General features: G+C 35.3%; 1 protein-coding gene across 5 annotated transcripts in view; it reads left to right on the forward strand.

The window, feature by feature from the left end:
• The window catches only part of DNAJC24 (DnaJ heat shock protein family (Hsp40) member C24), a 57,561-nt gene that overhangs the window by 38,772 nt on the left and 5,782 nt on the right, over nucleotides 1-13,007 (forward strand). For 3 of the 5 annotated variants that reach the window (XM_078340800.1, XM_078340801.1, XM_017977978.4), the window contains exon 3: nucleotides 1,304-1,442. In XM_078340800.1, the coding sequence (XP_078196926.1) occupies nucleotides 1,304-1,442 (139 nt within the window). Of the gene's footprint in view, nucleotides 1-473; nucleotides 536-1,303; nucleotides 1,443-13,007 lie in introns of all 5 variants that reach the window. The other 2 variants (XM_078340798.1, XM_078340799.1) reach the window with 1 other exon arrangement.

Consider the following 13,007-nt stretch of genomic DNA (forward strand, 5'->3'; position numbering starts at 1 on the left):
GAATGTATCAACCATCCACCTTGATGGGTCATGAAATGTGCATCTCTGCTTATTTGCCTTTTTTTATTGTAAAAACTTGGGGGGGGAAGTAAGAAATTAAAAAAAAAACTATTCTACATTAAAAGGACATTCTTAAGTTTACTTTTTGAAATTAAAAAATGAAACTGTCAAAGTGATTATTGGATAAATACTATCTTTTAACGATAGATTTATTTTCTTGATGAACTTCACACTGCTAAAGGTCCTCTCTAGCACAGCAAATGCTATTCTGGTATTTGGTTACATAGAAGAACCTGGTAAGCAACACACCAGGTGGGAATTCCTTATTTACTTAAGGGTAAGAAAATTTACATATCTGAATATGTGCTATTGTTATCCCCAGATTGTTTCAGTGAAATGTCTCTAAATTTAGATAATTGTTTCCCATTGGTTGAGAGATTTCTGAAAAGCAAATGACATATTGATCCTTTCAGAACTGTTACATAAAAAGAGAAGGGAGAATCACAGAGAACATAGAAGAAAAGGAGGGAAGGAGGTAGGAGAAGTGATACTTATTGGATAACTAGTGAGCTACATGTACATGAGCATTTGAGAATTTATGAATTGGCATAAAACTTTCAGGTTTTGACCCAATAGTATAAAGAACTTACTGCATGTTGAAAACAAGCATTTTTAGACTTTTTAGAAAATTCACATAACAAAGGTTCTTTAATGAATAGATTTATATCCAAATATTTGAGTTCTTTAAAGTTATTTCTTACAAATTTGGCCTAGAATAACCAGTTTTCAATAAAAATGTATGCTTGGGGATTTATAACTTTAAAATCTTTAGGGCTGGGGAAGAAGATGAAAGTTGTCATGTTTATAATTAGACATATTTTTATTTAAAATTATGATTGTATTATCTAATTTCATCAGAAAAAAACTAGTATCAATTTTATAATGCTATCTATAACCAAGCACATTGTATAAGGAAAGCTTCATTCTTCCTGCTCCTCTGCACGTACCTATTTCTATTTGTGTTAGTCATCCTCTCTAGGTAAATTGTCCATGAGACCAATGATTCCGTGAGCAAATTATCCAGAAAATGCTGTCTTTGCACGTTGTGACAGATCATGTCACTGGTGGATTTATAGCTACTCCAGTGGTCTAATTAACCTGGCAGTTGTCTCCTGTACCCAACACTGTTGTCTCATTGCCTTGGCATTTAGTTTTCATCTTCTCATTACCTTCGTAACTAAAGCTCAGATTTATATATTTTTTTTAATCTCAGCTCTCCCCCACCCTTATTTTTGATTGGCAGTATCATCCAGATAAACAAAGTACAGATGTACCAGCAGGAACAGTGGAGGAACGTGTACAGAAGTTCATCGAAATTGATCAGGCATGGAAAATTCTAGGGAATGAAGAGACAAAAAGAGAGTACGACCTGCAGCGGTGTGGTAGGTACTTGTCTTGAGGAGCCACAGCATGTCGGCAACTCTTAGAAGCACAATCTGCAGCCATTCCTGGGGAGCATTTTCCACATTTGCACCAGGCATTATTGTTGCCTTTATTCCTCCCCTCCATCACTGTTTTTAATTATGCCCTATTCTTAGCAGTGATTATTGTGTATCCATTGAGAAGTTAAAACTACTAGGAAATGCCTTCTTGTGAAGCCTTGAAAGCTACTTTTTATAACATTTGAAAAATGTTTAATTACACATTCTAATTAATATGCTTGATATGTTTAAAAACTTTTTTTATTAAAATAAGTGCATATGGATTAATATTTTAATTACTTTTAAGACTATACAGTATAAATGACAATCCAAATGAAGACGCTGTAGATAGGATGACATCATAAAGCACTCTGCTGCCTTTGAGCTCATTTTAGGCTGGGTTTCATGATTATCTTCATGATAAACTATTCCTTATGATTGGTATAAATGATATTTTAGGAATACACATTACCTAAACAATTTAAAAAGTCATTTCTTTTAAGCTTTTTAGAAAATAGTTTCTTAAAACAATGACAAGCTGTTGTGAGAAAGAGAGAGAGAAATGTAGGTCAGGTTTGTCACACATGGACTGCAGTTACACGAAGTGATAGGCTGTCTTTCAGCATTGGCCTAGGGACAGGAGTCCCTCAGCCTTGTGTTTGAACCTTCAATATGTACCCCACATGCTAATGGGAGGAGTCAATAATCAGTTACAGCCTGTGGGGAAAGCACTCAATCGTTCTCTCCAATAGCACATCAGGCTCAGCATCGACTAGGATGTGTTGATAAAATCTGACTGTCTCTGTAGTTGCTTATTGAATCCCTTCCCATGCCCTACAGTGGCACACCATCAAACCTCACAAAATGATTTTGAGGCTTTGTTACTACTAAGGTTATGAAAATTTGATTTGAGAAGCAAGCCTTCATTTTTAAAACACAGCATTATAAGATAAAGCCAGTGATATTTGCAAGACTTCCCTATTTATTTTCAGAGGGATTTCTGCAAACAAAATTGTTTCTTATAGGCTGTGTGTGTGATACTTTTGTGTAGAAAGACTTAAACTGTTTATGTACTGGAGTATTTGTTTGTAAGAGTGACTTATTTGTAGTACTAATCAACTCTAAGGCACTACTACTTTTTAAAAGACTGATGAGCTTAATATTTTCTTAAATATTAAGAACCTGTTGGACTGCAGTTACATGAAGTGATAGGCTGTCTTTCAGCACTGGCCTAAGGATAGGAGTCCTTCAGGCTTGCAAATAATTTGGATTAATTTTCAAATACGTCTTGAATATTGGGTTCTGCTTTTGTTGGGTGCATAATGAACATCTGTCTAATGTATTTATTTTTTAAATATGTTTGTATTTCTTGCAAAAGAATGTAGAGGTGGCTTCATTTGATAAGTTCTACCTGTAGGTGTACATTTTTTACCTTGGATCACATAATTTCTATAAAAGAATTGAAACTGATGCACATGAATGTGTTGTGTTTTAGAAGAAATCTGTGTTCCTAAAGCCACTATGGTCTACTGGAGATGATGCTTCTTTCATGTGTTTTTGCACATCCTACCATGTAGGATGCCAGTTTGCTTATAAGACAAGACTAATTCACACAACATTTACCCTAAAAAATATAGGGTATATACTTTCAGTGTCGCTCTACTTTTATACCACTACACAGCCTATGTACTATTAAGAACATATTAGTGAAGTTGACTAGAAGCCTGCACTCTAAAGAGAAAGAGGTAAGAGGGTATCATGAATCATAAAAGTATTCTCTTGAGAAGCTCCAGGGTGGGGTAGGTCAGAAACAGAAAGAAATAGAAAGCCAGGTTAAAAGTGAGCATAGAATTGCATGAAGGAAGGTTTAAGAGATGTCAGAAGACAAATAATCAACATATTCATGCCTTTTTCTTTGTCTTTGTAAGGTCCTTGGAACTGTGAATTTCTTTTGAGCTTTGAGTCCTAGTTTTAAGCTCTTAATGGAAGCACCTGTGGCCTACTGTGTCAGAGTACTCCTGTAGGTCATAGATGAGGTCCCAATGAAGTTTAGACAAACCAAATACTGTGAGAGTTGGACCTGATTCATGATTCAGATAAATAGTTTGGAATTTATACAATATCAGTTTACTCTTCAAGTTTTTCAGGCAGCATATTACTGAATTTAGCTGTTCTAGAAGGACAACTTTTCATGACACTTGAGTACCTCAGATTTAAGTACTAAATATTTCCTCCTTTACCAGAGGCTACAAATACTGAGACTACTTTGTTTCAATTTTAAATGGAGATTGACCTGTTTAGGTCAGAAGAGTTTCCAAATATAACTTGCATTTTTAAGCCTTTCATACAAGAGCTATTTTTCAAAGCCCTCATAATAAACCTACTTTCATATTGTTATTTCTTTTGAATATCATTATTAATTTTTTTCTTCTTGACTCATCTTCAGTAAAATGGCTCCTAAAAGAAGGGAAATGAACTTGAACTTCTCTAACTGAGGATTTAGGTTTGCTAGAAGGAGAACCTTTGAGAGTAATAATTTGTTAAAGACCAGGATAGGTTACCAAGAGAGAGAGAGTTTGTTATAATCAGGTCAAAGCACTCTTTTTTTCTGGGTCACCCCCTGGGGACATGGAAATAGCTTTGTTATACAGAACTTTTTCTACATGTGGTGATAGTTCATTGTAAACCTTTCTTTTCATAGGGCATGCTTTAAATATGTTTGTTTCCTGCTCACCATTAACTTGCAGTGTAAAATAAAATTGAGATGTGCAATACTTGGGAAGGAGGTAGGAAATGCTTTGTTAGCTGGTCTTGAATGCTTTCTCATGTTTAATAGCTCCATATTGGTGCTCTGTCTTAAGGAAAGCCTCATCAATATTGCCCACAGCCAGATATTTATCTAAAAGATAATTTAAAGGAGCACTTGACATCCATAGTTCTTTGCTTCTCAAAAGAAACGATCAAATGTATTCTTTCCAATAAAGAAAAAGTAATACTCCAGGGCCAATAACCTAAAGTATTGCGCATACGTTTGTTTCTCCCTCATTTCTACTTCTGTATGCTTAGTTGACATTTTCGGGCAATGTTGGCCAGCCTGAAGAAAAGTAAATTTAAGAAAAGGATGAGTAATAATTAGTTCCCAGAGATTATACATTTTGAAAGCAGTGTTAACTAGTGAATTTAATCAATTAGTTCCAGTTGGCATATTTACCTTATCATTTCTGAGGATGCTTCCAAAGGCTGCTTCCAGTGTTCCCTTGAAAGGCATGTAGTTATTCAAGATTAGGCTTTGCATTTCAACCAGATGAGCACTTTGGAAAACCCTCTCAGGATTTATAAAATGTTCACATGAATAATATCTGTTGAATAGATTTTGGTGACTTTATAAATCTTGTGGGGAGCTGTCCTTATATATTAAGCACACTAAAAACACATCAGAAGTATATCATGGGAAAATAACAGTTGTCATAATTCAATGGCTTTGTAATATGAAAGTCACACAGATCTCTGATGTCTTAGTGGCTCTATAGAGTGACACAGCTTATGAGTGAAGATACTTCTCTGTGACCTGAAGAGTAACAAACCTTCAAATAAAGTTACTCAGATTAAATAGTGTTTTTAAAAAAATAGATTGTGTTTGGAATCCTTGCTGATACATTATTTTATATTAAGATATATCTTGGTTCTCTGTTAGTGAATTGTTTTGGTAATGTGGAACCTTCACTCTACATAAGGATACCTAAAAAGCCTGGCTCAGAGGGGGTTGGGCCAGACACTGTAAAGTGAGTGTGCCTTTGCTCAAAGCTAATCAGCTACTCTGCTTAGGTACAAATAAGAGGTCATTTCTAGTTTGTATTATACATTTTATGCCATCCTTTTATTAGGGTAAGTATTTGGGAAGATAAGTAAATAAATGGAAGCAAATGAATGGAAGATGAGCAAATCTGAAAACAAATGAGGAACATACCTTAAATCTCACCAACATGTGTCAGATAAATCAACGTGTAATTTCTTAAACTCAAAATAAGAATCCTTCCTGTAAAGCATGTTAATGTTATAGAAACTCCGTAAGAGGGAAATATGTAGATAATATGAATTTTGGTTAACTCTTAGGAATAATGACTTAAGGCCAGTAGATATTTGTGTAATTATGTCCTAAAGCTGACCCTTACAAAATACTTGAATTAGTGAGATTAGGGTTTCCATTTACGGTCATAATATTTTCATTTGATATTAGGAATTTCAAAATTGGTTGTAAAAATTTGCTTCAGGTAAAACTTGGGAGATAAGCATCAGGGGGGTATGTTTTTTTGGTGACTGTTTCTGAGAAAAGTAAGTATGTGAAATGATGCAGAAAATTCATCTCGACAGTTGGGGACTGGCTTTATCTTGAGTGGGAGAAGAGAGTATATAGATAAAACTTTTGTGCAGGTTCCCTGGCCCCAACTTACTTGTTGCAAGAAGATGACTACTCACATTATTAGCTACTTTTACTTGAATGAAAGTAACTGTTTTTGCAATGAAAATGTAGTTTAAGATCATTTCTCATTGGTTTTGAATAAAAACTTGGCTAGTTTCAAATAATGCTATAGAAAACTATGGGCAAGATTATGTTACAATTCTGCGACATTTGAACACACTTGGGAGTTCTGATTTAATAATGGAGAAGTGTAAGATTTTAGGAAGTTTTTGTTTCCAACTTTAACCTCTCTTCCAACTTCCACTTGGTTACTTGACCCAATTGAGATTAGTGTGTCCAAAATCAAGATTGACTGAGTCACCTTTCTTATTTTTTCTTCAATCTTGGTGTTTCATATTACACTCGGGTTACTTCTACTTTGCTCCATTTACAGTCAATGAATCAGAAATACCAGTTGACATTTGTTCTTTTTAACTGTGGTTTCCCCTGTGTGAGCTTTTTATTATCACAGCTACCACAGTAGTCCATCCCCAGATTATAACACATACCCAGATTAGATCCATCACTAATTGGCCTTCCATTCGCGGTTGCTGCCTTCTCCCACAGTACTTTACATTTTGATTGATCTAGCAGCTTTCCTTATTCTCACTCCTCTATTTAAGAACATTTATAACCCTATACCCTCCGAAAACAACACCTACCCATTCATCTGGAATTTAAATGGGACAGAAGCTTTTAAGCATGTCCCTGCTACTTTTTCCGACTTCATTACCTGTTTCAAACCTAATGTGAATTTTGTCCTCTGGTCCATTTAGGGGCTCCCAGACACACATCTGTTTATACTATTTGTTATTAATCAGAACCACTCTCCTGTTCTGATTCTTATTCTTTGTTCAAGGTCCAACTTAGGTCTTACCATCTCCCCTACCCCTAACTCCCCACCACCCACCAGAGCCTTCTGGTATTCTAGTCCATCATCATTTGTGCCCTCTGAAATAAAGCTACATAATTATTTTGAACATTTTTTCCTCTGGTTCCTATAATTTGGTTAATGTTTGATATTTTGGAAGGACTGAAAAATTATATAGACGATGACTTTGATAAAAATGCGTCCATTTTATTGGGACCTACAATAAGAAAGTACATCAGACTTTCAATACTTTTCTAAATCCAAAATCAAGAGTTGCTGCTTTCCTACACTGTGGTACTTAAGGCATTTTTCTCCTACCAATAACGGATTGGATTTTAGTCATTTTCTTATGGTCTGGTATAGATAGCCAACACAAACACTGAGAGATAACAGCAGTTTTAAAATAACTGTCATTTTAATTAAGCACTAGAATTGTGGTGATTCTTTTAAACATTGTTTAACAACCTTGTAAGGAAGGTATTAATATCTGTTTTTGAGAGACTGAATCTAAGACTCAGGTTAAGTAATTTGACTCAGGTCACATAAAGTAGTTTATGGGGGCGGATTTCAAAGCCATTTTCTTCCTCAATTACTATGCTAGGCTTCCAAGTTTTATATGAGTGGTGTACAGTGTACTACTGGTAGTTCCAAATAGTCATGTATGAGGGATATTTGAGGTTCAGAACAAGAGACCGGGACTACTTCTGCTGCCCTTTTTCCTGTTTTGTATTGGAGCAGAAAGAAATCAGTTTCTGGGTTTCATTTGGTACCTTCAGTGACCACTGGGTTTACATACAGTTTATAAAAGCTCCACAGTTATTCAAGTTCATAATCAGGTCCCAAGTTTGTAGTTTTTCTTCATTGTGGAAAGCCTTGTAATTATGACTCTTCAGTTTGATCTGGGAAAGGATTATAAGGTTTATGAATTAAAAGAACAGGCTTCAAATTAAATGTTGCCTGTTTCTTAATCTCTTATCAAGGTAGAGAATTTTTCAAGAACAGAGGCAGGTTAAAGACAAGGAAACTGATTATGTTCCAGTTGGTTCTTACATAAAAAATTTAATTATGTATAGCGAAGTGTTTTTTTTTTAAGAATGAGGTGATGGTTTAAAGTTAAACTACTTGGTTTTAATATAGTAAGATACTGAGACCTAAAGGAGAAAAACTGCTGTTTATTTGTAACTTACACACAGATGTCTTTAGTTTGAAATAAACTTTAAACATTTGAAATGTCATAAAAATAAACACAGTGGACTAATTTTAAATGAGAGCATTGTGGGGTTGAGATGATCATGTGAATAACCTGACATTGCCTCACATGAATAATATGGAAAGAGCTGCAGGTGGACTTGATCTTTTGGTCACTATGGGGTTGAATGAGACTTCCAAATGTCTCAGCCATAATGAATAAAGTTAGATTCCTCTCCCCTGTAGCTTTTTGTTGCTGTTATTTTTTATTTTTACTTTATTTTTTAAATTGTAGCTACAGATAGAAAAGGTTTCCTGGGATTAGGAAGTGTAATTATTTAGGCATGAAACAAAGAGTTGTTTTAGAAATTTTACTGTCATTAGGAGGAAGCTTAAAAAGACAGGAATTCCATTGTCTTGTAAGAAGTAAGAAATATTTATTGATTCCCAAATGGAGCTGAAAAAAACCTTTCCTCTTTTAGAAAGTTGTGAATGACCCAGCGAGAGCTCTAGTAAGCTTTACTGAACCAAGCTGCTAATAGTTATTTAATGTTATTCTTCAGTGTGAAAGAATCTCCGTAGATTTTCCTTTTAATCTCTTTGAATTGCAGGCTCATAAACCTCTCTGATGAGTCCTGCCAGTGTTTTCTTAGATCCCACCGTTGAGACAATGGAGCCACAGAATTCTTTCACCTCTTGTTGTCAGACAAATCCAATAGAACACAAGGTCAGAAGGGCCTGTACTTCTAAAGGTTGAAAGATTCTTTTTCAAGTAACCACATACATTATTTGATTTTTAACATTGTATTTCTCAAGAACCTCTCTTTATAATGTGCTGACTTCTGTGTGTAAATAGATTTGGAAGTTTTTCTTGTCTCCATATTTTGCTAAGCTTATGAGCACAGCACAGCGTATGAACAGACCTTAGTGTTCCTAGATACCTTAGAGAAAGTTGAACTCATTTACTTCAGAAGAATCAGGAATCATTTAGTATCATTGGACTCACTGTAATAGTACACCACAGGCCAGACAATGCTTTTTCTTTCCAAATGGCTGCGGTTTTTTTTTTAATGCTTATTACCATTCTGTATCAAAAATTCCAGATTTAATGTCTTGGATCTGTTCATTTAATTAAATCAGTATCTAAATCAGTTTATGTTTTCCCAACGCTTTTAGTAGTGTCATGTTAATAGGAGAATTTTAAGAGATAGGATTTACCTTTCTAGATACCTATTAAAATGTTTTATTACAAGAGAAAAATATTTATAATATGTAATACTACAAAAGAATACTAATTTGTCTGTTTTGAAAACGCCATGCCTGATTAGTAGACAATTATTAAAGCTAATTACAGGTTCCTGTAAGTTACTTTAGAGGATGGGAAGAATTAAGTTTTTTAATTATAACCACAATGGTAGACAAGCAGAGATCATTGTTTAAAAAGAAAAAAAAAAAAAATTGATTTGTTTGTGCTCCTTCTTTGTAATTGTAGTGGGGTTTGAGGAGAGGGAATTTGCTGTTGCCCCATCCCTGGACACCTGCCTCTCAACAAAAGATCTTGGTCACCCCCCATCGCCCACATTAAGATTCACCTTTTACTTGTGTGTACCACGTCTGCTCATTATACAGTTCTCCAGGGATCCAATTCTCCCCTGAGTTAATCACCCCTAGCCTTTTTCAGAAATTGTCAGACTACCATCCTTTCAAAGAATACTCACTTTATCAGTCTATTCTTTTTCTCCTTTTATTTTCTAATTTCTATTTAAAATGTAGCCATAAATGGAGTCTCAACACACTATCTTTAAAACTTAAAAAAATATAATCCATACAGAGAATTTTCACAGTGAACACACCCATTTAACCAGAAAGCCTCTGTTTTTTTGTTTGTTTGTTTTTGAGACAGAGTCTTGCTCTGTCACCCAGGCTGGAATGCAGTGGCAGGATCTTGGCTCAGTGCAACCCCCACCTCCTGGGTTCAAGCACTTCTCCTGCCTCAGCCTCCCTAGTAGCTGGCACTACAGGTGCATGCTACCAAGCCTGGCTAATTTTTGTATTTTTATTACAGATGGGGTTTCACCATATTGGTCAGGCTGGTCTCAAATCCCCGACCTCAGGTGATCCATCCACCTCGACCTCCCAAAGTGTTGGGATTACAGGCGTGAGCCATGGTGCCCAACCCAGAAAGGCTTTTATGACTTTTTCCAGTTACCATTGACTCCCCATTTCCCCCAACATCACAGGGTAGTTTTGCCAGTTACAGTTCATGTAACAGAAATCATACGGTATGGTATCTTTTTCATCTGATATTGGTTTTTTAAAACAAGAATCCCTACAGGAACTTGGATTGTTTGTGCCCATGGTATTGAATAATCAGGTCAACATATAGGTATTTAGACAGCCACAGAATATGAAAATATTTTAATATACTCCTTGTAACTCTGACCTCTGGCAAGGTACTAACCCTTTTTGTGTATTCTCTTTTCCTATTTACCATGAGATATGGTCTAAGCTAATCTTTTAACCAAGAAATAGGTAGCTACTCTAAAGTTCCTATGCTTAGAGATAAAGAAAAATAGTAATAAAAGTGTGAAAGTCACTTTTTGAGTAGGTGGAATAATAGGAATGGTTGCACACGAAGTAGTAACTGTTTGAGAATAACAAGTTTCCCAGTAGATTGGCAGTTATATTTGCAAATAATTTCTAATTTATTATTTTTAAATAAAAATGGCATCATGGATCTATTTGAATAGCTTGTCTTTTTTGTACAATTAATATATTACAGATGTTCAAGATAGGTAAGATTAAGAAAGCTGATACATCTTGTCATTATTTCTGCCTTGTCTGATTTGCTTTGACTGATTTCAAAATTCTTAAAATATCTATAAGATACCCTGGAATATAGCCAACTCCATTATAAATTTATTATAGCTGTTTTTCCCCTAAATAGGATTTTAGTGTCAATTATTACCCCCATTCCTTAAATCTGAAACAGTGTTTAATCTTCCATTGCTATCAAACCACCCTGGTCCTTCTGAGTACGAAATTAAAATGTGATTAAGATTTTTGTCCCCATTCATGAGAATTTTAGATAGAATTTTCTTAAATTAGGAATATCTGAATAGCATATAGCCCATTATACTTTACATAGAATGTGGAAATTAAATTGTTTTGTTCAGAAATTACTTAGCATACAGATAGATTCTGCATAAGCTATCCAGTAGACATACAGAGATGGAGGAAGGATCTCTGACCACTGGCCAAATCCTTATCTTTGGATCTTAAGGACTGTCTAATAGACTACTGGTACCCAATAAATATGAACTGGTATAATATCTGATATTCTTTAATAGAAAACCATGGTGAGCTCAAAATATTGTATAACCTTTTTATCTACTTTAAAATTATGTAACTCACTAATAAATTTTGAACAGGCAGTTATTAAATATAATTAAATTTCGGGCATTCACGTCACAGAACAAAGGGAAGCATTCTCAGCAGTTGAACAAGAGACTAGTAAGACAGCTAAAGGAAATTTTATTGGGGTGGGGAGTGGATTTTAGTAGTTTTTTTTTGTTCATTTTTTGTTTTCTTAAAAATTATTTACTTCTAGAAAAACAATACAAGTATACAGGAAATATAACATGCCTTTAAAAACAAAGACAAATGCTTCCCATCTTGGTTGCCCAAAGAACACTTGGTTTAAGCAATAGAGTAGATGCTCCTGTTACAAATTTAGGTGGAATTCCAGGCTCCCTTGGACCTTCTATCTGCAGCAAAAACTTAGGTCCAGGAAACAGCAATGGAACATCAACACAATACATTTGTGTTGTGGGGTTACCGAAATACTGAAATAATTACTACTTTAAGTTACTTAATCTCTTGCAAAAATCATATGTAAAAATGATTAATAGCCTTTTACATCTGGATAGAGCTTTATTTTTTAAAGTACTTTTTGTGTGGTCCCATTTGATATGGGAGAACACCTTTTTTATTAGTCTGCCTCAGCTGCCCTAACAAAATACCGTAGACTGGGTGGCTTAAACAGAATTTATTTCTCATGGTTCTGGAGGCTAGCAAGTCCAAGATTAAGGTGCTGGTTGACTCAGTTTCTGATGAGGGCTCTTTTCCTGGCTCGCAGACAGCCTCCTCCTTGCTGTGCCTTCATATGGTCTTCCTCTGTGTATGGGTGCATGTGTAAAGAGATTGGTCTCTCTTCCTTCCCTTTAAGGCCACTAGTCCTATTGGATTAGAACCCCACTTTCATGACTCCATTTAACCTTAATTACCTCCTAAAAGCCCTAAGTCCAAGAACAGTCAAATTAGAGAAATGCTGTATCAAAATCACAATGAGATACTATCTCACACCAGTTAGAATGGTGATCATTAAAAAATCAGAAACATCAGATACTGGAGAGGATGTGAAGAAATAGGAACACTTTTACACTGTTGTTGGGAATATAAGTTAGTTTAGCCATTGTGGAAGACAGTGTGACAATTCCTCAACAATCTAGAATCAGAAATACCATTTGACCAAGCAATCCCATTCCTGGGTATATACCCAAAGGATTATAAATCATTCTACTATAAAGACACATGCACACATATGTTTACTACAGCACTGTTCACAATAGCAAAGACTTGGAATCAACCCAAATGCCCATCAGTGATAGACTGGATAAAGAAAATATGGCACATATACACCATGGAATACTGTGCAACGATAAAAAAGAATGAGTTCATGTCCTTTGCAGGGACATGGATTAAGCTGGAAACCATCCTTCTCAGCAAACTAACACTAAAGCAGAAAACAAAACACCATAGTTCTCACTCATAAGTGGGAGTTGAACAATGAGAACACATGGACATAGGAAGGGAACATCACACACTGGGGCCTGTCAAGTGGTGAGGGGCTTAGGGCAAGATAGCATTAGGGAAAATACCTAAATGATGGGTTGATGGGTGCAGCAAACCACCATGGCACGTGTATACCTATGTAACAAACCTGCAT

This window comes from Callithrix jacchus, chromosome 10, assembly GCF_049354715.1.
Source record: "Callithrix jacchus isolate 240 chromosome 10, calJac240_pri, whole genome shotgun sequence".
NCBI lineage: Eukaryota > Metazoa > Chordata > Mammalia > Primates > Cebidae > Callithrix > Callithrix jacchus.